The following is a 27,882-nucleotide window of genomic DNA, read 5'->3' as shown; positions in this document are numbered from 1 at the left end:
TGGAGCCTATAAAAGTACCCTTGGAATGAGTATGACTTGTCTCTCCTCATAAAGCTTCAAGGTAAGTGTGTGTGAGGACAGGATTCTGTCTGGAGGACGGTAAGGGATGTCTGGCTGCCCCCGCGCATGCCACACATCCTGGCTCCCACTGCCCCTGGCAGCCCTGCCAGTGAAGCACCAACTTACTCTGTAGCAATTTTAATTAGATGTTGTAGTCTTCCCAGTCATTTCCTGGTTCTCAGTTAAGAATTATTCTACAATTGGGAATTGTTATAACTTAATCAGAAGACATTTGCTCTTTTTCTTACAGTTCTGATCCACTTTCAGGTTGCATCTCTACGGTAAGATTCTGATTTTTTTTTTTTTCTTCTCATTGCTCACAGAGCGCAAGGAATCTTCTGCAGTGGTTTGGAAGTGGTAGGGGGCGGGGTGAGGGGAGTGATAAAAAAAATCATTTTCATTTCATGGTTGATCGTTCTTCTCTTAAAAAATGGAGAATGACTTGAGAAACTGGTTCTCGTTAACTCATATCCCTTGCAATATATGAAAATGTTTTCTCAGAGTCTTTGGGAATTTTATTCACAATAGTGAATTTCATTCACTATTTCCAGCATTGTAGTTTATCTTTTAAATGATTGCATTACAACATGCAATGTAACATTTCAAAGTGTTACTCAATTATCGAGAAAATCTAAATTTTCTATACTATGGATTTTCCTCAGCCCTATAAATATAAAAAACTATGAAAGATGATGTCTAAATGGATAAATAGAATGGTCTGAATCTTTGCCTTGGAAAAGTTGCTTAAATCTGCATGTTGTTTCCCAATCTGTAAAATAAAAATTAACAAATATATATATATACACACACACACACACACACATATATATACAAACACACAATAGGAAACATGATTGTGAGCATATTCAGCAAGATGAAGCATTTTAATTGTGTTATCAGAGTCAATACAGTTTCAATGGGAAAAATGTGAAAAATGTATCCAAATGAGCTTTCCTGGAAAAGGTACTTTTATTATTACAAAGTAGAATATACATCAGGATTATTGACAGCATTAATGAATGCTAGTTAATGTGGATCCTGAAAAGAACAAGTCTTGTGAAATTGTTATAAAAATGTTAACAATAAAGCAAGAAAACATAGGTAATGTTTTATAATAAATATTTGAGAAATGCTAAAGACCAGGGAAGAAGCTGAGTTTGTCAAAATTATTATACAGAGACAACAGAAATTGATAGATAATAGAATATTTTTTGACCATGCAAAACCAAGATCCATGCATTTCTGCTTTCCATTATATTAGGAAGTCTTTGTAACTCCCAAGTTTATAATGAAAATATTTCCATCATGTACAGAGTAGTTCCTAAAATTATAGCAACATATTCCTATTGTTCTTTTAATTCACCAAGCCAGCTTTGAGCCCTTCTCTGTGTCCAGCATGTGTTCTAAGAGGTGTGAAGGATACCATAAAAAGAAGAGAACTCCCTGCCTGCAAGGTGCTTATAATCCAGTTGGGAAGATAAAAAACTATAAGTGAAAGAACTAGAGACTATCCTGCCACCATTACAGCTTTATGTTCTCCATAAGCCAATGATAGACAGCTTATAAAGATTAATATACATAACAAATGAAACAGAGAAAGCAGATAAGAGACTGCGATAGGTGAGCCAGAAACAACAGTCTCTTTCCAAATGCATGATTAAGTATCTGTCAGCACTGGCACAGAACAAAGAGACTGACATTTCATCCTCAACCAAGCCAGGGAGGTGGTCATACCCAATGCAATACAAAGCACTCAACTGGTCAGTAAACTTTTAAAAAAAGTTTTAAATGTGAAGCTAATGGTCCAGTTTCTTAATTTCTACAATTTCTTTTCTTCCTCTGCCAGCTAGGGTCCTTAACTGGGCTGCCATCAGTAACCTGCAGCCATGAGTTCCGACTCTGAGATGGCCATTTTTGGGGAGGCTGCTCCTTTCCTCCGAAAGTCTGAAAAGGAGCGAATTGAAGCTCAGAACAAGCCTTTTGATGCCAAGACATCAGTCTTCGTGGTGGACCCTAAGGAGTCCTTTGTGAAAGCAACAGTGCAGAGCAGGGAAGGGGGGAAGGTGACAGCCAAGACCGAAGCTGGAGCTGTGAGTAAAAACATCTGGAGCTGATTAGACTCTGCCTCATTTCAGGTTAAGTTAGCAGACACTTATGTTTTGATCTGGCCTCTCTTGTTTGACTGGACAGACCGTAACGGTGAAAGACGACCAAGTCTTTCCCATGAACCCTCCCAAATATGACAAGATCGAGGACATGGCCATGATGACTCACCTGCATGAACCTGCCGTGCTGTACAACCTCAAAGAGCGCTACGCAGCCTGGATGATCTACGTGAGTTCTTTCTCACGGCCTTCTACTCATGAGAGTAGTTAATAGTTTTTGAAAAGTAGTAGATGATTAAGGTCCCCATCAAATAATTCTGTTCTCCCCCTTTTTTTGGATGCAGACCTACTCAGGCCTGTTCTGTGTCACCGTCAACCCCTACAAGTGGTTGCCAGTGTATAATGCAGAGGTGGTGACAGCCTACCGAGGCAAAAAGCGCCAGGAGGCCCCGCCCCACATCTTCTCCATCTCTGACAATGCCTATCAGTTCATGCTGACTGGTGAGTGGCTCAGCTGGTTTTCATATGAATTATTTTACCACCCATAATCACAAAATGTTAGAACTAAAAAAAGACCTTTAGAAAAAATCCCAATCCACCCCCCTAGTTGTTCAGCAGAGGTGACTAAAGCACAGAGAAGTACATACTGTCAAAGCTGGTATTAAAACTCTGCTCTCCTGATTACACCTCCCTGACTTTACTAGGCCATGCTATTGCTCCATCCCATTAAGTTGAATTTGTTTATGGTCTCCTTGCTTGGAAATACACAATTTATTTTATATATTTAAGTAATAAGAGCCAAGATTAAGTAACAACTGAATCATATAAATCATATATTATCTGAATAGAAATGAAAAATAGGAGTTCAATCCTTTTGGTGCCTCAGTTTCTTGTTAATTATAAATTAGATACTTTTACAAGTACTGTCATCTCTTTAAAGTCATCAGAGTACATCTCAGAGATGATATCCTTTGAATGAAGATGATGTTTTGGAGTTACACACATATGAACAGAAACTGTTTTCCCGCCTTAGAAAGATTTTATTTTGATTGAGGCATCCTCTCTTACCTCATCTTTCTTTAACACCATGGTACACTTTTGGGAGGGCTGATTGAAGTCAGGGCTATAGTCTGTGGCCAAAAGACACTAAATATTTTCTGTTTGTCTTAGAAACAAAATCTCAATCATGGCTTAACACTATTTCAATCTATTAAATGACAGTCCAAGCCTTTAGCATATTATGCATTTTTCAGCTATATGCATTAATCAGCAGACAGCATGCCATTGAAATCTACAGATGACAACTAAGGAATGTACCTAGCTTTGGAGAATACTGCTCTTTATATTAAACCAACAGGACACACTTTCTTTCTGTATTAACTTAAGGAATTTAAGATATGACATTTTTATGTGTCTCTTCCCCTAATTTAAGAGGCTTAAATATAATACCGTAACTTTACCACAATATATTGAAAAACCCCATTGAATATATGACACTTATACTCAAATGCTCTGTTTCCCTATAGAAAGTTTTGTTTGTGTAACTGATACATATGCTGATTGTCCACTGTTTTTCTTCCAGATCGGGAGAATCAGTCTATCTTGATCACGTATGTATTCCTATTCTGAGATTTATTGGCAGTTTATTCTCACTGGAAAAATGACAAACCGAAAGAAGAAATTAGTTAATGCCCCCTACTAAAGCAGTGAATGATCAACCTGGAACTAGATATAGGTTTAGCTTTATTATAAGGTTTACATTGCATTAGAATGTAAAATAATAATGTTCTAAATCACCTCATTTGTTAGTTCAGTCTTGAAAGTTCCACAGAACTTTTTGGTGAGTAGAAAGTGTAAAATGAGCTTGGCTGGAACCCAGTATAGTGCAATGAGCAGCATACAGCATTCGAAAGGTACAGCAGTTTGGAAATATTACTAGCGGTTCATTTTTAAGGCCCACTTAGAGAATGTCTGTTCCTTCAAAGACCAAACTTGAGCCATGTCTCTAGTACGAGGAAATGGAAAAACACACGCATGTTTCATAGAGTTTCCTACTAACTGTTTCATTCACTATAGAGGTGCTGAGTAGCTGCTTTTCAGACCCCTCAAGCCCAGGTCTCAGCATCCAGAAAAAAAGCTGACACATTATAAACACTCAAGAAATACGTGTTAAATGAATAATGACTGATCTTTTCTACTTCTTGTCAGTGCAAAGCAATAGAAATAATATGAGCTATATGTAGGCTGAAAAGAAAGATGTAAAAGGCTCTCTGATAGAGATATAAAGACAAAGGCACGAGGTAGTTGTAGTTTCATTTGTCGCAGTGCTTAATTTCTCATGTGTTTGGCCTTTGACAGCGGAGAATCTGGTGCAGGGAAGACTGTGAACACCAAGCGTGTCATCCAGTACTTTGCAACAATTGCAGTTACCGGGGAGAAGAAGAAGGAAGACGTTACTTCTGGCAAAATGCAGGTGAGTCTGATTGTCACAGTCACAATCCAGGCTCTGTTGGGACTCTCGGGTAGGAAATTCCCAAGCCCCAGATGCAAGGACTGCTCTTGCCTTTGCAGGGGACTCTGGAAGATCAAATCATCAGTGCCAACCCCCTACTGGAGGCCTTTGGCAACGCCAAGACCGTGAGGAATGACAACTCCTCTCGCTTTGTAAGTCTCTTGGTTGCTGAAGGGTCTTCTCTGCCTTTAGATGCCAGAGAAAGCATGTCTGAATTATTTCAATGGCATCCCTACTATGTACTTCAAGTTTTGGGTATAACAACATCTTTTTTCCTTACAAGGGTAAATTCATCAGGATCCACTTCGGTACCACAGGGAAACTGGCTTCTGCTGATATTGAAACATGTGAGTAACAGGACCTCCTAAATAGAATCCAAGAATGGCAAATATTGGTTTGGAGGAACACTTTGCAGCTCCTGCTGAATATGGAGCTTGTAAAGCACCAGTCTGCTGCCAAACATGCCTGTGGTTAATGTCAGTCTTATCCACAGCCCACAGTGTGCTTTACCCACTCCAGTCATGAGGTAATGCTTCTGTGGGAACTGCCAGGAACTGCTGGGCATGTCCAAAGTATTCCAGCCCCAGAATGATTTCAAATTTTTTTTTTTTTAAGAAAAAACTAACACTAGGAGTAAACAAGTTGTCCAGGGATTGAGGATATGTGATTTCTTCCCAGCCTGAGCTTTAATACTGTTGCTTTTAGTAGTCCCTCTATTATATGGCAACAGGATGCTGCAGAGGGAGTCTCAGGACTCGATTATATTCCAAATGTCAAGGATCTTCTGTATGTGAAGTGAATGTCTTGATCCAAGCATATTTCACTTTTTTCCCAGGCGGTAGGAGGAACTGCAGTTGTGTTTGTAGAGACACAATATGTGGTACTTCACAGGAACATTCAGCTGAAATCTCAAGAGGCCAATGAGATTTAGCCAATGATCCCAAGTCCCCAGATCATTCCAGGACACTGTGTAATTTTCCCCCGTAATCTGATGTCTACTCTCTGTTGCAGATCTTCTGGAGAAGTCTAGAGTTACTTTCCAGCTAAAGGCTGAAAGAAGCTATCATATTTTTTATCAGATCATGTCTAACAAGAAGCCAGATCTAATTGGTAAGAAATAACTTAAATTCACAGCTAGAAGATTGTCACTGTACTATCTTCTAATGTAAAACAAATGCCCTGAATTCTGTGACCCAGAAATGCTCCTGATCACCACCAACCCATATGACTATGCCTTCGTCAGTCAAGGGGAGATCACAGTGCCCAGCATTGATGACCAAGAAGAGTTGATGGCTACAGATGTAAGTTATACATGAATTTTCATTTAAAATCCATTATGCATGGGAATGGCAATAACAGCCGTCTATATGTGTGTAAAGGATACAGTATAAATTCTCTTGTGCCCTAATCTTTGTCTTCTCATCTCTCCTGGTAGAGTGCCATTGAAATTCTGGGCTTCACGTCAGATGAAAGAGTGTCCATCTATAAGCTCACAGGGGCTGTGATGCATTATGGGAACATGAAATTCAAGCAAAAGCAGCGCGAGGAGCAAGCTGAGCCAGATGGCACTGAAGGTACCAAATGAATCTCCATCTGGGTTTAATGAGAGAATATAGGCAAAAACGTCCATTCCAAAACTCAAGTCTTCTTTACAGTTGAGCTCCTGATGGACATACTCAGATGTACCCATACACAGACTTTCTACAAAGTTATTCACTCAATACTCTGCCCCTTTGAACTGTGGGTCCCAGAGTAGGTCATATTAGGCATCTGAATTATGTTTCTGCAGTTGCTGACAAGGCAGCCTATCTCCAAAATCTGAACTCTGCAGATCTACTCAAAGCCCTCTGCTACCCTAGGGTCAAGGTCGGCAATGAGTTTGTCACCAAAGGTCAAACTGTGCAGCAGGTAAGTACATGACCTCAATGAATCACACACATCCCAGGCCTTCATGACATGCCTTTAATAACACCAACAAACTTTATCTGTGAAGGTGTACAATGCAGTGGGTGCTCTGGCCAAAGCTGTCTACGAGAAGATGTTCCTGTGGATGGTCACCCGCATCAACCAGCAGCTGGACACCAAGCAGCCCAGGCAGTACTTCATCGGGGTCTTGGACATTGCTGGCTTCGAGATCTTTGATGTGAGTTAGCAGAAAAATTGTACCAAAAAAAGTTTCCAACAAGCAAGCTTTTTGCTGCAGTCTTATAGCATGACTGTAGTCACTTATGGAAAGGGTCTATGAAAAATAGCTGCACTCTAAACTTAACTGACACATGAAAGAGCACCAAAAGACCGTGAAAGGAAATGAACTTTGGAATGAGACAGACCTGTATTCAAACTCCTGCTCTGCCAATTACTAGCTGTGTAATAATGGGAAATGGTACCCGATTGATCATTGGGAAAATTCAACTAGGACCTGTAGGTAAAGCACTTAGCATTCCAGATCACAGACTCACTTCTGAGATCTGTCTGCTAGTTTCAAGATTTCTGAATTTTCAGCCCTTAACACAGTCCCCAAGCATGCAGGCAGCACTCAGTAAACAGTAAGATAGTGAGGGCAACAATAGAATCAAAGATGGCAGTGGAGAAGACAACGTCTTTAAAAGAAAGACTTTGAGATTCTGTTTGCTGAGAAATGAAATGTGTTTAATTATTAGGAGAACCTCTGCAACACCCAGGTATTGAGTATAGAAATGGCACCATAAATAAACTCAAATTTGTCTGCCTAACAAAGAGTATCTGCTACACAGCTTAGGAAATCCTCCACTTGATAGCAGTATCTTGGATGTGTCTCATTTAGAGGTCGCACTTCCAAACTTTTATCTATGTATGGACTGATTGAAACTGGATGAAATTTTAGAAATGGAGGCACTTCCAGACATTTCCAAGCCAACGTGGGAAGAAAGGAATAATCTGTCATCAAGCAGGAACAGAAAAAGCAAACCACACTTTTTAAAATAAGAAAACTAATGACAGGGTACTTGCAATCATTTTGAGCTTTTTTTTTTTTTTTTTTAAGTAACAGCTTTATCGAGATATAATTAACGTATCATACAATTCACCTATTTAAAGTATAAAATTCAATGGTTTTTAGTATATTCACAGGTACCTGCTATCATCACAACAATTTCAGAACATTTTCATCACCCCAACAGGAAATTCCATTTTGTCCTCCCCCTAGGCCACAGAAACCCCTAATCCACTTTCTGTCTCTGGATTTGGCTGTTCTGCACACATCATATAATGGAATCAGATAATATGTGGTATTTGTGACTGGCTTCTTGACTTAGCATATGCTTGCCAAAACTCAAGTCTTCTTTACAGCTGAGTTCCTGATGGACATACTCAGATGTACCCACACACAGACTTTCTACAAAGTTATTCACTCAATACTCTGCCCCTGTGAACTGTGGGTCCCAGAGTAGGTCACATTGGGTATCTGAATTATGTTTCTGCAGTTGCTGACAAGGCAGCCTATCTCCTGACTAAGCTTACAAGCTTCCCCCTTGTAGAGCTCCTTTGACTTTTCTGTATGGTGATAGTGCCTTTAAACAAGGGCATCCTCAATTGTGTTTCTATGTAAGTGTCCTGAATAATAAAGCAGGGAAGGCCTACTCAAGTTCTGAGAGTAGTTACAAACACTGGCTCTGGTATCAAAATGTTGGGGTTTCTGCCATGACCCTTACTGCCATGGTCTTACACAAGTTACTTCGCCTCTCTAATAGTGTTTCCTCATCCATGAAATGAGCAAATGATACCACCTACAAAGGTAGCTGTGAGGATTAAATGCAGTCACTTATACAAGGCACTTAGCATAGTGTCTACTGTAGAGTACATGTTCACCAAATATTAGCTGTTGAAATTTTAATATTAAGGACAACATACAGACCATAATGGTTCAGATCTAACAAACTTAGCTAGTTTACAACATAATAATAAATCATTAAGAAACCTCTAACCAACTAAAACAAATACTGTAAAAACCAAACAACCTTTTCAAAAAAACTTTTAAGTTCAGTGGTACATGTGCAGGTTTGTGACATAGGTAAGCTGTGTTGCCCACGCATTAAGCCTAGTACGCATGAGTTATTTTTTTCTGATCCTCTCCCTCCTCCCACTCTCCACCCTCCAATAGGCCCCATTGTGTGTTGTTTCCCTCTATATGTCCATGTGTTCTCATCATTTAGCTCCCAGTTATATGTGAGAACATGCAGTATTTGGTTTTCCGTTCCTGCGTTAGTTTGCTAAGAATAACGGCCTCCAGCTCCAAACAACTTTTTTTTATTGCATAGGAAAGCATCATTCAGAGCTTGTTTGACGGGTGTTGAAGAGACAATTTTAACAAGTATGCTAACAGCAGCAAAAACTTCATTGCGTAGGTATAGGTAGGATAAAACGATACCATCCTAAGAGGGCAATTTGGCTAACTAAAAAAACACCACTTTCAAAGAGAAGATTTCATTATAAATGGAAGGCTAATTTGTATTTTCCACTTATTTAGTTCAACAGCCTGGAGCAGCTGTGCATCAACTTCACCAACGAGAAACTGCAACAGTTTTTCAACCACCACATGTTCGTGCTGGAGCAGGAGGAGTACAAGAAGGAAGGTATCGAGTGGGAGTTCATTGACTTCGGGATGGACCTGGCTGCCTGCATCGAGCTCATCGAGAAGGTTGGCTTGCTTTTTACAGACCACAGATCATACTGCTGTACAGTATTTAAAAGAAAATCATAAAATCTTGATGATATAGGCAATGGCTAAATATTTCTACTTGTGAAAAACATGAGGAAAATTCCTTATTTTGCCAACTCTGAGGTAGATATTCTGATAAAAGGAGATTAAATATTTTCTATAGAGTCCGAACTCAGCACTTACCCACAGTTTGCAATACAAAGTCTTACATTTAAAGTCATCATTCCTTACAAAAGGTGCACTGACTAGAATAGTTTTTACTTTTTTGTCATCCTAAAGTCATCATTACTGCATTAGAAGTATGAATTTCTACTACTGTGCGTTAAAGCAGAGGCTTTTAAAATCCAGTATGTGAAAGACTCACCAAGAATGTACAGTTGCAGGTTTCCCTCATCTCACCCCTAGAAATACTTTCTGGTGAGTGTAGGATGAAACATCGGAATCCTCATTTTGAACAAGTGATTCTGATGCAGCTAATTTGCAAGTCACACTTGGAGAAATATTGCTCTAAGGTCTCTGGGGTAAAGACACAAACTCCACAGGAGCACAGCCCTCATCTGTCTTACTCTATCATATCCCAGAGCCTGACACAGCACGTGGCTCCTGATCAGCACCCAATAAATATTTGTTAACAACTTTTGACCAAAGGAATGAGTTTTCATTAACTCTGTAGAATTAAACGGTGAATTGATTCAGATGGGATCATTATTAATGTCATGTGTTATTTCTATAAGCAGACAGAATTCAAGTGGCATTTCTTTCTTTTCATGCTTCCAGCCTATGGGCATCTTCTCCATCCTGGAAGAGGAGTGCATGTTCCCCAAGGCAACAGACACCTCCTTCAAGAACAAGCTGTATGAACAACATCTTGGAAAATCCAATAACTTCCAGAAGCCCAAGCCTGCCAAAGGCAAGCCTGAGGCTCACTTCTCTCTGATTCACTATGCTGGCACCGTGGACTACAACATTGCCGGCTGGCTCGACAAGAACAAGGACCCCCTGAATGAGACTGTGGTGGGGCTGTACCAGAAGTCTGCAATGAAGACTCTGGCTCTCCTCTTTATTGGGGCAACGGCAGCAGAAGCAGGTAATTATCAATATAATTAATCTTTTACCTAATATATAAAACATAACCAGAGGTCGGATGCGGTGCCCATAATCCCAGCATCTTGGGAGGCCAAGGTGGGTAGATCACCTGAGGTCAGGAGTTCAAGACCAGCCTGGTCAACATAGCAAAACCCCATCTCTACCAAAAATACAAAAATTAGCCGGGTGTGGTGGCAGGTGCCTATAATCCCAGCTACTCAGGAGGCTGAGGCAGGAGAATCACCTGAACCCGGGAGGTGGAGGTTGCAGTGAGCCGAGATCACGCCACTGCACTCCAGTGTCTCAGGGAAAAAAAAAAAAAAAAAAGACAAAACAAACAACAAAAACCATAACCAGAGAAAGGCAGTCCTATGATTGCTTCTTTTTTTTCCCCTTAGAGGCTGGTGGAAAGAAAGGTGGTAAGAAGAAGGGTTCTTCTTTCCAGACCGTGTCTGCTCTCTTCAGGGTACAAACTTCATTTTCTCTGTCTAATTAGATTTAGGATATTAAATGTACTCTATGGTGTGGGGGAAAAACTAATCTTTCAAGGATTCTAGAACTGGATGTGACTCAATGAGATAGTTCAGCTGGTAGTGGTAAAATTGAGTTTTAGGGAGCTTGGGGATAGTTTGGAAGACACACCTCACTATTCAGAAGACACAGGAGTCAGGGGAGATGAAAGGGAACTGCAGAAGTCAGTATCAGACAGCAAAATTCAATTCTGGGGCCTGAGAATGAGGTCATTTAACACTCAAAAGACTCCACTGGGATAGGATTAAGTAAAGCTGAGATTTGCTTGAGGCTTTGGGAGCCTCCAAGTGATTTAGGTGCTTAAAGATATATTGGTATAGAACAGAAATGAGTAGATTTTGAAAGCTAAAGATAGAACAGTGGTGGGAATTGGAGCCCCCGTCAAAAGAAGGAAATAAGAAACCAGATGGGATTAAAAAAAAAAAATAGCACTTGAAAAAAAAAATACGGCCGAGTACAGTTGCTCATGTCTGTAATCCCAGCAATTTGAGAAGCCAAGGCAGGCAGATCACTTGAGGCCAGGAGTTTGAGACTAGCCTGGCCAACATGATGAAACCCCGTCTCTACTAAAAATATAAAAATTAGCCGGGCATGGTGGTGCACGCCTGTAATCCCAGCTACTCAGGGGGCTGAGGCATGAGAATCGCTTGAACCCAGGAGACGGAGGATGCAGTGAGTTGAGATCATGTCACTGCACTCTAGCCTGGGCGACAAAGCAAGACGCCATCTCAAGGAAAAAAAGGAAAGTCTATTTTTCTTTTGGCAATCCCATTTCTGATTCCATCTCTAATAACTGATGCTGTAGATATTTGGAAAAACCAGGATTTCCAAAAGATGGAAAACTTTACATGCTTGGTAACATGGCTGTCAGTTTTCTACCAATTCCCAGAATAGGCATTAATAAAGGCCACTTTCTGTGGAATAAGCAGGAGGACACAGCTCTGTATCTGTGGCAAAGAATAAGCATGTGATAGACACACAAATACAAGTGAAAGTCAGGTAAAGAAAGAAGTCGGTGTGACTGGGTGCCATGGCTCACGCCTGTAATCCCAGCACTTTGGGAGGCTGAGGCGGGTGGATCACTTGAGGTCAGGAGTTCAAGACCAGCCTGGCCAACATGGTGAAACCCCATCTCTACCAAAAATACAAAAATTAGCTGGGGGTGGTGGCGTGTGCCTGTAATCCCAGCTACTCAGGAGGCTGAGGCAGGAGAATTGCTTGAACCCGAGAGGCAGAGGTTGCAGTGAGCCAAGATTGCACCACTGTACTCCAGCCTGGGCAACAGAGCAAGACTCTGTCTCAGAAGAAAAAAAAAAAAGAAGAAGAAAAGAAAAAGAAAAAAGTGGGAGAATGAGAGGAAGGCATTGATTAGTAGTAAAATCAGACCATGTATCTAGGCAAAAAGAGAATGGGTAGAGTATTTCCATGTATTTAGAGTGTCATAGTGAATTTAAAACATATACTAGGAAATTCAACAGCAGTGAACAGTCACTTCAACAGCTAGTAGAAATCTATGTTTCTAATGCACACCAACAGAAAATAGGAGGACATATTGGGAATGTGGAAATTCCAGAGATAACTCTTTGAAAATTTTCATCTGGATACTATTCGTAAGAATTAAACCAGTGTCATAGATCACAATGATTATGTTTGTAAATATGAATGTAGAAAACAGTACACCTTTAAAAATGTAAACTCACATGGTTCCACAGGAGAATTTGAATAAGCTGATGACCAACTTGAGGAGCACTCACCCCCACTTTGTGCGGTGCATCATCCCCAATGAAACTAAAACTCCTGGTAAGACATTTCTGATATCCAGACAAGCTCCAGCGTGTGTGCAATAGACCAGGAAGTATGGCATGTGGATTCATTCTTTTAGGTGCCATGGAGCACGAGCTTGTCCTGCACCAGCTGAGGTGTAACGGGGTGCTGGAAGGCATCCGCATCTGTAGGAAAGGATTCCCGAGCAGAATCTTATATGCAGACTTCAAACAGAGGTCAGACATTTTTGCTGTATATTATTTTAAGGTTTTTATTACTTCTTAAACATTTTTCAATGAAAGAACCCTTTATACCTCCTCTTAAAATTGAAGAGAAGATAAACTCACTTAACAAACTTCATATTGACATAAGAAAAATCTGAAGTCTTTTGAATATACAGAGGATAGATAAAGGGGTAGATATGAGTTCTTGTTTATTTCAGATTACCCAGTGGCTATGTTGTTTCTATAGCCAGACAGGAAGATTTCTTGTCTGTGACAACAGCCTTATCATTTTTTTTGCCTGGCTTAAACAGATACAAGGTATTAAATGCAAGTGCTATCCCTGAAGGACAATTCATCGATAGCAAGAAGGCTTCTGAGAAGCTCCTTGGGTCCATTGATGTTGACCACACCCAGTATAAATTTGGGCACACCAAGGTAATATTCTGTAAATCCTACCTGATGTTATTCCTGTCCCTTTGAATTTTATGTAAATTTTCTGATCTGAAATTCTTCCCACACATAGGTCTTTTTCAAAGCTGGTCTTCTGGGGCTCCTAGAGGAGATGCGAGATGAGAAGCTGGCCCAGCTGATTACCCGAACCCAGGCCATGTGTAGAGGGTTCTTGGCAAGAGTGGAGTACCAGAAAATGGTGGAAAGAAGGTATTAAGTAAAGAATTCTTTACTTAACCTCATCATCCTAGGCCTTTTAATTCTGTTTCTTATTATAATCTGATTTGAACATTTCTGTTCCTATGACAGAGAGTCCATCTTCTGCATCCAGTACAATGTCCGTGCCTTCATGAATGTGAAGCACTGGCCCTGGATGAAGCTGTATTTCAAGATCAAACCCCTCCTCAAGAGTGCAGAGACAGAGAAGGAGATGGCCAATATGAAGGAAGAATTTGAGAAAACGAAAGAAAGCCTTGCAAAAGCTGAGGCCAAAAGAAAAGAGCTGGAAGAAAAAATGGTTGTTCTGATGCAAGAAAAAAATGACTTGCAACTCCAAGTTCAAGCTGTGAGTATCCAGAAGTCATTTCCTGCAATCTGATGCTAAAACTTCAGCTCAGTGGTCACTAAGGAGAGGTCTAGATTCCACTAAATAAGGGACAGGTTATGAATCTTTAATAATCCACAACTCCTTAGAATGTTCTATGAAATTCCATACACAATATTACTAAAAATCACTGCGGCAGGATTCTTTGCTGTCAAGAAGGGAAAAATAAAAGCATTTTTCCTTCCCCTCTGTTGTTTTCCATAGCAGAATGTGAACAGGAAATAAAGTGAGCTTTGTCCCCTAAATTCTCCCTACTGAAAAATGCAAGTAAGAGCTGTGAAAAAGAAAAATATTGTCAGTGAAGAGGAAGGAGATTTTTATGAAAATGCATTAACTTGAAATCAATATTCTGAATTTTGTATCTACAATCCCCGAGCAACTTTCTGCTCAACTTTATTTTTAGAAACTTTTTAGTACCTGAAAGAGTAAGATTATGGCAAGAATAATGGCAATGCTTTCTGGTAAGGATAATGGCAATGTCTTCCATAGATAATGCCTATTTTTATGCAAAGTATGAGAGATAGGGTTGCTATTCTCATTCTAATGTCCCAGTAACTATCCAGAGGCTTGGGGAGAAATACTTGCTCAAGAGCCACTACCTAACCCATTTTTGTAACCCAAATAACAAGACAGTTCAATTGCTGCCCCCAAAACCAACAGCAGAAACATTAAAAGTTACCCTCCCAGTTCTCTGACTTCAGAAAGGGAATTGACTAGTCCCATTGCGCCTACAAGTTTGGGACACATATTTAGAAAATCTAAAGAATGATGAATTGTGAATACCTAGGTTGGCACTGTGACTTTCCTGTACTTTGTATAGATCGGGGTTTTCCACACTGAGGAGTGGTTCATCATGCCTTCAAGAAACAGGAGATAATCTATCCAAGAATACTCCTCTCCTTTGAGGATAGTATTATATAGCCTCTGTTTAACAATATTCTATCAACTATCCACTAATAAATACTGGGTGAAGTTCCAGACAGGGATGTAAGTTTGAATGAGAGACATGGTCCTTCCCTCACAGTTTATCCCAACTCCTATTTCTTCTCATGAGAAATATGCTTGCTACTTCTCTAAGCATCACCTTGAACATGTTCCATTCCCTTTGGTGCTTCCAGGTGTTCCTTTAGTTCCAAGCTACTCTGTCACTGGATGACACTTCTTCCTTTTAAGGCACTTTTCTGATAGTACCCCTCTCTCCTAGCAACCTGCTAGAAACCCAATCCTTCTATTGGTTTTTCATATATTGAATGCTCCTGAAAATAAATATTAAAAAAAGAAAATTGGCTGACCTGAAATTATATAGCAACACATTATATATGTTATAGCAAATATAATTGTAACATAATTTCACCAGGAACCATGACTTAAGTTCCTTTTTTTATCACCAGACTCACAAGTGCCCAATAAATATTTGCTGAATGGTAGAAAGCTAATAAAAATTAACCTGAAGCCTTAAAACAATTCACTTGTTTGGTTTCAAAATATTAATAAAATCTGAACATGTCTAGGAAACTAAAATCTGTAAGTATCTATTGCCTCTTCTCAGGAAGCTGACAGCTTGGCTGATGCAGAGGAAAGGTGTGACCAGCTGATCAAAACCAAAATCCAGCTAGAGGCCAAAATCAAAGAGGTGACTGAAAGAGCTGAGGATGAGGAAGAGATCAATGCTGAGTTGACAGCCAAGAAGAGGAAACTGGAGGATGAATGTTCAGAACTCAAGAAAGACATTGATGACCTTGAGCTGACACTGGCCAAGGTTGAGAAGGAGAAACATGCCACAGAGAACAAGGTATCAATCATATTCTACAATACTGTATAGAGGTTCTGCCACCCAACTCAGCTGCTTTAGAACAACTAAGCTGCTTTCTTCACCTTTGTAGGTGAAAAACCTCACAGAAGAGATGGCAGGTCTGGACGAAACCATCGCTAAGCTGACCAAGGAGAAGAAGGCTCTCCAGGAGGCCCACCAGCAGACCCTGGATGACCTGCAGGCAGAGGAGGACAAAGTCAACACCCTGACCAAAGCTAAAATCAAACTTGAACAACAAGTGGATGACGTAAGCTTAACATTATATAAAAACGATTTTTTAAAAATTTTGTAACAAACTAAGTAAGCATGAGTTTGTGTTTTTATGACGTAGTGAGTATTTATCAAGTACCTCCTATGAATGAGGAATATGGAATACCATCCCTATTACAAGGACTAAGATGTACACACAAGAAAGTTGTTAAAATCAATAAAGAAAGTTAACTGTGAATAATAGACAATATGGGTAAAAGAATTGAGGGAAAGGAAGCTTAACGTGTTCACAAAGAAAAGCTATACAAGCAAAGCAGGTCTTTAGCTGGGCTTGAAAGACAAGTGGCTATGTGCAGTTACAGAAGAGGGGGGGTGTTTTAAGCAGGCAGCATAGCAACAGCAAAGAAGTTGTAATGATCAATAAGGTTTTCTCTCACAGAAACAAAGGACACTCAGAATTAGGAATGTGGAAGATGAAGAACCCACTGAAAATGCCTGACATTAAAAAAATCATGGTTTGGAAGTATTAGCATGGTGTCCATCCCAGCTGGAAAAGTATTGGATTCCAGTGGGGAGATGCAGAAAGCATAATGTCTCACTAGTAACTTATTGTAACAATGTGACAAAGAGGCATATTTTACCTTTTAAATGATGACTCTTTCGACTAGGTAAATACCAAGGACAATGGAATCAATGGGACAAATCTGCCTAATTCATAGAAAAAATAGTTCGCTGAATAGATACAATGTTGAAAAATTTAATCTGGGACAAAAGGTGGTACCCTTCTGAGAACCATATTCATGGATTATTAACTTTTAGCTTGAAGGATCTTTGGAACAAGAAAAGAAAATCCGGATGGATCTAGAAAGAGCAAAGAGAAAACTAGAGGGAGACCTAAAATTGGCTCAAGAATCCACAATGGATATAGAAAATGACAAACAACAACTTGATGAAAAGCTTAAAAAGTAAGCAGTTTCAGGACAAGAGTTTTGGGGGGGAAATTACTCTTAATATTTCTGAGACTGACATAAAGTGCTTTTCTAATAGGAAAGAGTTTGAAATGAGCAGTCTGCAAAGCAAGATTGAAGATGAACAAGCCCTTGCTATGCAGCTGCAGAAGAAAATCAAGGAGTTACAAGTACGTTAAATGATTTTCACCAGGCTAATTCAACATCAAAAAGTTACTGACACCAAGAAGTTGAGTTTATATTAATATTTTTCACCATTTCCAGGCCCGTATTGAGGAACTGGAGGAGGAAATCGAGGCAGAGCGGGCCTCCCGGGCCAAAGCAGAGAAGCAGCGCTCTGACCTCTCCAGGGAACTGGAGGAGATCAGCGAGAGGCTGGAAGAAGCCGGTGGGGCCACTTCAGCCCAGATTGAGATGAACAAGAAGCGGGAGGCTGAGTTCCAGAAAATGCGCAGGGACCTGGAGGAGGCCACCCTGCAGCACGAAGCCACGGCGGCCACCCTGAGGAAGAAGCACGCAGACAGTGTGGCCGAGCTGGGGGAGCAGATTGACAACCTGCAGCGGGTGAAGCAGAAGCTGGAGAAGGAGAAGAGTGAGATGAAGATGGAGATCGATGACCTTGCTGGTAACATGGAGACCGTCTCCAAAGCCAAGGTACAATCAACACTTCACATGGATTATTTGTTTTTTTTGTTTTTCCCTTTAGCACAAATATGATTTGTATCTCAAAAACATCTCATGAACTATATCAGGTGCCCTTTTATTCATATCATGGATAGTACAATTTAGTAAAGTAGTTAGATTAGCAATTCAGTGGCAGTATGCTTGGACTATGTATTAGTCTTTCCATCACAATCTAAGACCTTTTCTTTTTTTTTTTTTTTTTGGACGGGGTTCCGCTCTGTGCCCCTGGTTGTGGAGACGGGGTTTCACCGGGTTAGCCAGGATGGTCTCGATCTGCTGACCTCGTGATCCGCCCGTCTCGGCCTCCCAAAGTGCTGGGATTACAGGCTTGAGCCACCGCGCCCGGCCTTTACAATCTAAGACCTTTGCTGGTTTTGTTTGTAAAGATAGTTTCTTCTCGAAATAAATGAGTACTGCAGCTCCTATGGAATGTTTAGATTACTGAAACTTTCTTTGGTCCAACTACTGACTTGAGATGCCTTCTACCACTTTTTGAATGCAGGGAAACCTTGAAAAGATGTGCCGCGCTCTAGAAGATCAACTGAGTGAAATTAAGACCAAGGAAGAGGAGCAGCAGCGGCTGATCAATGACCTCACAGCGCAGAGAGCGCGTCTGCAGGCAGAATCAGGTGGGCCATTTACCAGTACTGACTTTGAATGACGAATTCACCCTGCATGTGCCATCTGCTGAGAAACTCTGCATTTAGTTACTTGAGGTCATATACTACCTCCCTGGGAGATCCCCACTAATATGAAAACATTATTGACCACTGGCATGAGGTTGCTTTCTTTCATATATATGAGAGAAATATATGTGTATATATATGAAAGATATATATATACACACATATATCTATAGAGAGACAGAGAGAGAGAGAAATAGAATCAGGCCCTTTTAGTTTTGAAGACTTTAAGGAAGATTTGGCTTTAATCAGAAAGTTATCAAAAACAAAGTGTATCCTTACAGTACCTCTTTTCACTTTTCAAAATGCTTTCGCAAGCTATGTGTTACTTTATTTTCCTCATTAGTCTGTGTAATACTATCCCCATTTTAAAGACAGCAGATTATGGTAGTGATGAAGCGACTTGTCCAAGAATGTTTACTCCAGTCTTTTTCCTGAAGTCTTGCCAATTACTGGTAACTAACATGGTTAAGTAGGGAAATATTCAAGACCACAACCCAACTGAGAAGCATTCAAGTAAGATTTGTAGATTTTTGATTAGAGAAATTGGAAAGTTTCTGCATTTATTCCCCATCCTACTGACCTGTCCAACTTTCTACCAAAGTTCTATCTCCCCAAGTACAGATAACAAGATGGAAATTGTTTTATGGGTAATTTAGGCTATTAAAGTAACAGGCAGGTTAAAGTGTTGGAAAATCACTCTACATCTTTGGTATTCAAATACGTTCTTTCTATAACAAAGTTCAGAATACGTTTTTTTTATTTTTGTTAAAAGGTGGTCAGTACACTTCATGAAAAAGAAAAACTATATCCTCAAGGAGTCAAAATGTTCCTTGTAGTTTCTCTTCCTCAATACACGTTTATTCCTCCTAACTCAGTGGTGTTTAAAAAAAAAAAAGATAATTCTTATTAAATGCCAAAGAGATAAAGTTCAAGATAACTAGTTTAAAAATGGTGTGGAAAAGTTTTCCTACCTTTCTAACATAATGTAGTGTATTTTCTGCATTATGGTGCTTAAAAAATTAAAGACATGTGTAAATGCCATTTAGTTTGGAAAGTACTTATCCAGAAACCAATTCATTCTGGGGATGGGAGACCACTTAATCATTTCTTAATATAAAAATCCTTCCAGAATTTCTTTTGACTATCACTTCTACTTACAGAAGAAATTGCCCAAAGTCTCTTATTTTCCACAGTATAAATCCTTTGTTTCAAACAACTTTCAATGGAAGGCAAATTAGTCAACATTATTGCCTTACATAAAATAAAAAGTACTGGAATATTTTGTTGGCTTGATTTACACTTTTTTCACGTTTCTTCGTCAATTCTGACTATGATCAAATAATCATAAATATCTCTTGAAATCTTTTGTGCCGTACACAAGCATGTAATCTGCCTCAAATTTCTCCATGCTTCTAATTTTTACATGGATTTGCTTATCAGGGTTAAAGCGGATGTTGGTGGTTTGTTGTCACCCATGCCCTCCATTGAGTTTCAGACTTGGCTCCCTTTCCCTGCTCAAGTTTTTATTTTAGAGTTTTAATTTCCAAAGTAAGGTTGAGTTTTCCGGACCTGGGTCTTTTATAGGTGAATTTTCACGCCAGCTAGATGAAAAGGATTCATTAGTTTCCCAGCTCTCGAGGGGCAAACAAGCTTTTACACAACAGATTGAGGAACTGAAAAGGCAACTTGAAGAGGAGATAAAGGTAAGTTCCACTTGTTGTTGTCGTTCTTGTCATTATTGTTCTTGTAGTTGTTTGTTTTTCACTTACTTTTACAGACTTTCTTCTGGTGGCCTATAGGAGATCAGGAATCAAACATCACTTTAAATATACAAAATTAAGTCACCAACCTCTATGTTCTCAGGCCAAGAGTGCCCTGGCACACGCCCTGCAGTCCTCCCGCCACGACTGTGACCTGCTGCGGGAACAGTATGAGGAGGAGCAGGAAGCCAAGGCTGAGCTGCAGAGGGGAATGTCCAAGGCCAACAGTGAGGTTGCCCAGTGGAGGACCAAATACGAGACGGACGCCATCCAGCGGACAGAGGAGCTGGAGGAGGCCAAGTATGTTCCAGACTTAGTTAAAATGGAACTATAAGGGCAAACAGTTTCCTTGCTCCCAAAACATATGAAAAACTAGGGAAAAAACATTCTGGGACCATATACAGCCTTGTTGTTGGAATTAATGTTTTGGTAGATGCCTTAGAAGAGATTCTGAGAGGAGTTCTCAATGCAAAATTTATATCGATGTGGGAAGGCTTCTTTATTATTTATGGATTAATTAAAAGCTAGCACAAATAAGGGACATAATTAGACAGACAAAATCAAATATATTTCATTTGAATTCAATGTATCCAACATTTGAGCCCTTAATATGTTGGACAGCCTAAAAGAATACAAAGATCAGTACGGTACAGACTCTCCCTCTGGGGATTAAAATTATATGGAGACACAGACATACAAAGCAGTAATTCAAGGTAGATATTAATATTTGACAGAAGAGGAATAAGACAGCTACCTGGAAGGGTAAAATGTTAGCTCATGCTTGTCATGGATGGCCTTAAAGCCACTCTATGAAGTATGGCAATACCAAAATTAGAGTTGTTTTCAGTATTTGGTGATAGGATAATAGGAATGCGTTAATATAGAATTGGACCTACAAAACAAGCTTGAGAAGCAAAGTATTAAAGAAGTCTGATTGTGGAATTCACTCTCTTGTACCCACTTTGAAACACCCAATTCAGTTGACAGCCATTCACTTTTATTGTCCATATTTCACTTTTTAGGAAGAAGCTGGCTCAGCGTCTGCAGGATGCTGAGGAACATGTAGAAGCTGTGAATGCCAAATGTGCTTCCCTTGAGAAGACGAAGCAGAGGCTCCAGAATGAAGTTGAGGACCTCATGATTGATGTTGAGAGGACAAATGCTGCCTGTGCCGCCCTGGACAAAAAGCAAAGGAACTTCGATAAGGTATTTTCTCCAGTTTTTGCTTCAACTTTCAACATAGAATTAACAATAGCCTACTGCCTTCAGTGTGCCCAATTCAAACCATCTGAGGGCTGTCCTCAGTGGCTCTCGACCCATCAGCAGCTGTCTGTGGAGAGGGGAGGTGCTGCTGTGGTTTCTATTCTTCTCACTTGTAATTTTTTTTTCAGCCCCAGAACACCTCAACTCAGAGTTGCTAGAATAGATGGTTTTTATCTCATCAAATTTTCTCCACTAAATTTCTTGTCCATTCCTTGACCTTCAGATCCTGGCAGAATGGAAACAGAAGTGTGAAGAAACTCATGCTGAACTTGAAGCTTCTCAAAAGGAGTCCCGCTCCCTCAGCACAGAACTATTCAAGATTAAGAATGCTTATGAGGAATCCTTAGACCAACTTGAAACCTTGAAGCGGGAAAATAAGAATTTGCAACGTGAGCACATTTTACCTTTTCTTTAACAATAAAAGATTTGAAAGACTCTTTTCCATCGATGAACAAATTTCTATATTTTTTGTTCACCAATAGAGGAGATTTCTGATCTCACCGAACAGATTGCAGAAGGAGGAAAGCGTATCCATGAACTGGAAAAAGTAAAGAAGCAAGTTGAGCAAGAAAAGTCTGAACTTCAGGCTGCTTTAGAGGAGGCAGAGGTAAGCATTTTATTGCATACTCTAAAACAATTACAAGAGGAATTGGGCTCTATTAAATTCAAGGAATGGTGAATCAAGAGAAACGAAAAATATTTTTTGCTCCATGTACTAGGGATGAGAATGGAGAACTGACCATGCATACAACCAACATAACCATATGTCAAGAACTGTGCTAGACGCTGAACAAACAAAGATGAATCAGTTAAAGGCCCTGTTTTCAAGGACACAACTTACTTAGGGAGATAGAAGCATATAAAACCAATAATAACGTTCAATAGTTTGCAGAAATTTCTATAACAACAAAATAAAAATGTATGATGGCAGCACAAAGGCAGAAACTGTGTGTGTGTTAGAGAATAGTAAAAAAATGCAAGGGCATGAAAATGACACTCTTGCTTAAATCTTACTACTATTTAGAAATCTATTTATAAATAAGGTTTCATGAAGGATAAATCATTCTTATCTCTAGAACACTACACACTTCCATTACCCTACTAATGTCACCTCTTGCTGTCATTAAGGCATCTCTTGAACATGAAGAGGGAAAGATCCTGCGCATCCAGCTTGAGTTGAACCAAGTCAAGTCTGAGATCGATAGGAAAATTGCTGAAAAAGATGAGGAAATTGACCAGCTGAAGAGAAACCACATTAGAATCGTGGAGTCCATGCAGAGCACGCTGGATGCTGAGATCAGGAGCAGGAATGATGCCATCAGGCTCAAGAAGAAGATGGAGGGAGACCTCAATGAAATGGAAATCCAGCTGAACCATGCCAACCGCATGGCTGCCGAGGCCCTGAGGAACTACAGGAACACCCAAGGCATCCTCAAGGTAAATATGTCTAAGAGATGGTCCCAGGACAACTGGGGTGCCTACAACCCTGAATACATGGTGTCTCAATGACGGTTTGTTTCACAGGATACCCAGCTCCACCTGGATGACGCTCTCCGGACCCAGGAGGACCTGAAGGAGCAGCTGGCCATGGTGGAGCGCAGAGCCAACTTGCTGCAGGCTGAGATTGAGGAGCTGCGGGCCACTCTGGAGCAGACAGAGAGGAGCAGGAAAATCGCAGAACAGGAGCTCCTGGATGCCAGTGAGCGTGTTCAGCTCCTGCATACCCAGGTGCATGTAATAACAGAATAGTAAAAAATATAAGGGTATGAAAATGACATTCTTGCTGAAATCTTGGTACTATTAAGAAATCTATTTATAAGATCTCATAAGGGATAAAGTTTAAAATATTTTATTTTTTGATTATCTATATTTTTGTTTATCTGAACTATAACATCCATAGTTGATTGTCTTTTAGACATATGTCAACTTAGATAATTTATGAAACAAGGAGGAATATTAATGAATTCATTTAGTTAATTAGTTTATGGGTTCATTAGAACATCAGGCTTCCTAATTTTTCTCTCATGTGTCTAATATTTCTAAATTTCACATTTTAAACAGAACACCAGCCTGATCAACACCAAGAAGAAGCTGGAGACAGACATTTCCCAAATCCAGGGAGAGATGGAAGACATCGTCCAGGAAGCCCGCAATGCAGAAGAGAAGGCCAAGAAGGCCATCACTGATGTGAGTGAAGGGTAACACAGTGGTGGTCAAACTTGAATCTTAATTTGCTGTCTTAGCTGTCTTAACCCATTCTGTTTTACTGCTAATTAGGCTGCCATGATGGCTGAGGAGCTGAAGAAGGAACAGGACACCAGTGCCCATCTGGAGCGGATGAAGAAGAACCTGGAACAGACAGTGAAGGACCTGCAGCACCGTCTGGATGAGGCTGAGCAGCTGGCCCTGAAGGGCGGGAAGAAGCAGATCCAGAAACTGGAGGCCAGGGTGGGTCTCCTAATCAGCGTGTATTCCTATCTCATTCCAATCCAACGCATGATTCTGAATACCTAGCACTACTAGATGATGTGGGGCATACCGAGATGAGGGAGAGCTATTCCGTCATGCCCAAAAGCTCATAATAAGGAAAACTGAACTAGGGCATTAAAAACTACATACAAAGCAGAGTAAAAGAAGTATGTGTGTCATATGAAGAAGTAAAAATTCATCAAGTGAATGTCCTTAAAATGTCCATCTTCTTGTAGGTTCGTGAACTTGAAGGTGAAGTTGAAAGTGAACAGAAGCGCAATGTTGAAGCCGTCAAGGGTCTACGCAAACATGAGAGAAAAGTGAAGGAACTCAGTTACCAAGTAAGGAAAATGGCCTGTCTAGGTTTTCACTTTAGTCTACATGGGATTAAAAGCCATATGTATGACAAAATGTGATATTTGTACTTTCAAGAAACTTACTCTTGAAAATATTATTTCAGACTGAGGAAGACCGCAAGAATATTCTCAGGCTCCAGGACCTGGTGGACAAACTGCAAGCAAAGGTGAAAGCCTACAAGAGACAAGCTGAGGAAGCGGTGAGTTCACAACCCCTTGGGGTGATTTTTCTCAGACATGACCAGGCCAGTTTAGTTAAAGCAACAAAAGATAAGTAAAATGAGGAAGGATCAAAGGAAAACAAATGACTACATGGAGGTCCAAAGCTAAGGTAAAACCTTAGCTTAGCTGCCTGACAAGCCAGCAGAAGATGTTCTAGAGATGGAGAAGAGCAAAGGCAAAGCTTCTGAGTGGAAAAGAGTCTGGCTCAAGAAGCAGACAAAAAAAAGGAGGCAAGTACCACAGCTGGGGCTGGAAAGCCAGGCAGGAGGCAGCTCATAGGGTCTTCCAGGCCATGGTAAGAAGTCTGGATTTTATTCTCAGTACAGTAAGGTACTGGGAAGCCAGGGAGGGTTTTAATGTGGGTCAGTCATTACCTGATCTATATTTTTTAAAGAGAGTATTCGGGCTACTATGTAAAGAATGGGTAACACAAGTGGGTGCAGAGAGACATGTTAGGAAGCTTTTCGGGTTAGTTCTGTGGCTTGGAAAAGAAAGTGGAACAGAGAGAAGTGGAGAGATTCAGGACATATTTTGGAGGTAGAAACTACAAGATTGCTAGTAGGTTGCACTTGGGAGATGAAAGAAGGCAATTAAGAGTAATTTATCAAGTTTATGATTTGAGTAATCAGGTGGATGATGTAACACTTAAGTGGGGAACAAAGGGAAGAACAGATTTGCAGGGCAAGAAAGAAACAGGAATTCTGTTTTAGATACATAATACCATATATACACAAGTGAACATGTCAAGTAAATCATTAAATATAAGATTCTGAAACTCAGAAGGTCTTGGTTATGTTCAAATCAGTAGATTCTTAACACTCCACTTTATCTCATTTCCCTATCCCATGATTCATCTGGACTAATAATCAAATAGTATCAATTTCCTACATATAAATATGCATAGTTATATCTCACAAATGAGTTCCTCTGTTCATTGAGGGTTTTTATTTTACCCCTGACATCTAAGGTAAGAGAGAGAGAAAGATGGGGATGGAGGGGAATGAGGGAGGGAGAGAAAACAAACACATGTGTGTATGCGGACACACATGCACGCGCGTGCACACACACATACACACAACTGTCCATACCTTGGACAAATTGCTTAATCTTTCTTCAGTTCCTGCTTTCCTCATCTGTAAGAGGAAAAGCTGAGGTTTTTTCTCAAGCTATACTATTTAATGATTCTAAGCTTTATGTCTGTTCTAAATTTGAATGCCACATTTTAGAGGTTCTCACTGAGACTTTTAAATAAGAATGATTACCAGAGACTAAACTAGAACTGACCTGTTCAAATTCTCTGCTATATATTTGAGTATAATCAGAGACAGCTCAGACTATTTTTAGAAACAAACTTCTTGCTTAGTTTCTAAACTTAAGCGGCAATAATTTATATTCACATGGCAATAACTTATATTCAAGCCTAATGGTTTGGTTTGGTATAGATTGCATACTTGCATTCTTAAAAGGTTTGGTTCCATTCTCAGGATTCTGAAAAACAACAAAACACAAAACGAAACAAAAAAAAAACAAAGCTGGACACCTGGGATATTTAGTAGTAGCTCCAGGATGTTTTGCTGTTCTAAAAGTTCAGATACAAATGTCACCTGTCCTTCCTTGTTATCTACGAGTTCAAGAAGCTAATGCAAAAAAATAAAAATACAAATTCAAGAGCACTTCTCTAGGTTTCTTAAAAGATCTGCTAGAGTGATTCATTTTTAAGTAAAAAGGAAAGTCAAGAGCCATTGAGTTTCTGAAAAATTCTGAACTTTTCTTCCTCATAAATGGATTTCCATTCACAGGAGGAACAATCCAATGTCAACCTCTCCAAATTCCGCAAGATCCAGCACGAGCTGGAGGAGGCCGAGGAACGGGCTGACATTGCTGAGTCCCAGGTCAACAAGCTCCGGGTGAAGAGCCGGGAGGTTCACACAAAAATCATAAGTGAAGAGTAATTTATCCAACTGCTGAAAGGTGACCAAAGAAATGCACAAAATGTGAAAATCTTTGTCACTCCATTTTGTACTTATGACTTTTGGAGATAAAAAATTTATCTGCCAAAATCTTGTGAGTCTCTTTTTCCCCTCTATGGCAATTTGTCTTTAGAAGTACTGAGAAAAGAAAAACATCTCAACAGTTTGGTTACATTTTACAGAAAAGTGCTTAGTCACCAATATTAAGACATGATAGAGAGCAGCTAGGCCGACCCCGGTAAGTACCACTATATGCGTCCCTATGGGAAGTAGGTGAACCTAAAGGTATACCACAGGCGCACAAAACATAGAATATTTGGTAAACCTTACTTGACAAAACATAGCTAGTTTCTGTCAATGAAATTATTGATTTTCTTCATAAAATGATACGAAATCCTTCATCCTAAGGCTGAGTAAAAATAAATTAAAACATGTTGTTTACATAAAATAAGAGAAAAATTTAAAAATTAGGTTTAAGTATTGTCAAAAATATTTAAAATGCAAACTCTTCACTATAACTATATGAACCATTAAATTGGGATTAGAATCCCTTGAGAGGGAAACATGTTCTGTAGGTTTTCTGGCTCTTTCTAAATATAAGAGATTTTAAGTTTTTTGTTTTCTACAGATGTTTAGTTTGCTTGATTGTGCCCCCTCCCTGGTTACCACAATCAAATGGTAACCAGGAGTTAAAAATTGTTAAGAAATATGTTTCTATTATGTCTTCTATCTCTTTGGATACTTCTGTATTTTACAAAGATTTCTTCCAGTATATTGATAGCAATAGGTCAGTTCATATGTTTTAAAGTCAGTACACTACTCTCATTACTTTAAATTTCTGTATTGTGTCTTTCTATAGTGCTATGACAATTGTTGTCATCATTGTTGTAACTGTGGTATTACTACCACAGGTTTACCTGTACTGAGGGTAGCATGGGCCTTCCACCTATGTCAATTTTTTATACAACATGAGCAAGTAAAATAGCAAGTATCTTGTCTATTAAAGATATAACAAAGGTCTTGTGAGAATAGTACCCAGTCTACTTAAAAGGAACAATATACAATTAAATGTTTCTAATCTTATGATCCAGTAGGTTAAAATATCCAATCATACATCTCCGGACCTCAGTTCCTGGGGAAGATTCTCTCTGGGTCATTATGCACCTCCACTTATTTTCTATTGATTATTGGAAACAACTCATTATTGTAATGCTATATCTTGGACTGGACTTTAAAATAATTTTAATAGATTTTAATATTCAGTTTTCTCCCAAAGTTTATATCGTAATATTCCAGTTATACATTTCCATTTCCTTTGGTTATTGACAATGAGAAAAATGGATAAATAAATGGGCATATGTTAAGCAAAGAGTCAGGAAAGGACAGAAGGACCTGATTATGGTAGCAAATCTTAGCTGTACCCTCACTTAATATTGACCCTCCTGGAAA

At 39.6% G+C, this 27,882-nt stretch overlaps 1 protein-coding gene across 2 annotated transcripts; it reads left to right on the top strand.

Annotated features, from left to right (window-relative positions):
- MYH1 (myosin heavy chain 1) lies at positions 1-26,523 on the top strand. Of its 2 annotated transcripts, XM_003912345.5 has the most exons (40): positions 1-61; positions 311-341; positions 1,907-2,150; positions 2,251-2,394; positions 2,510-2,666; positions 3,748-3,775; positions 4,524-4,638; positions 4,737-4,829; positions 4,961-5,024; positions 5,689-5,787; positions 5,875-5,978; positions 6,113-6,251; positions 6,467-6,585; positions 6,671-6,820; positions 9,182-9,352; positions 10,151-10,460; positions 10,858-10,925; positions 12,703-12,790; positions 12,873-12,990; positions 13,290-13,413; positions 13,502-13,638; positions 13,738-13,993; positions 15,582-15,824; positions 15,916-16,092; positions 16,875-17,020; positions 17,103-17,193; positions 17,288-17,677; positions 18,210-18,336; positions 19,978-20,096; positions 20,257-20,453; positions 21,176-21,359; positions 21,640-21,805; positions 21,899-22,023; positions 22,545-22,853; positions 22,941-23,144; positions 23,478-23,603; positions 23,694-23,864; positions 24,122-24,226; positions 24,346-24,441; positions 26,263-26,523. In XM_003912345.5, exons 3-40 carry the CDS (start codon positions 1,947-1,949, stop codon positions 26,413-26,415), a joined length of 5,817 nt encoding a protein of 1,938 aa, XP_003912394.2. In that variant the 5' UTR covers positions 1-61; positions 311-341; positions 1,907-1,946; the 3' UTR covers positions 26,416-26,523. The 2 variants fall into 2 exon arrangements, with proteins under 2 accessions (XP_003912394.2, XP_017805838.2); XM_017950349.3 differs by lacking the exon at positions 1-61 and having other exon boundaries at positions 305-341; positions 1,911-2,150.
- Positions 26,524-27,882: the final 1,359 nt, after the last annotated feature.

This window comes from Papio anubis, chromosome 17 (genome assembly GCF_008728515.1).
Source record: "Papio anubis isolate 15944 chromosome 17, Panubis1.0, whole genome shotgun sequence".
Taxonomy (NCBI): Eukaryota; Metazoa; Chordata; class Mammalia; order Primates; family Cercopithecidae; genus Papio; species Papio anubis.
Note: the sequence above shows the minus strand (reverse complement) of the source record. Positions and strands in the feature narration are given on the sequence as shown.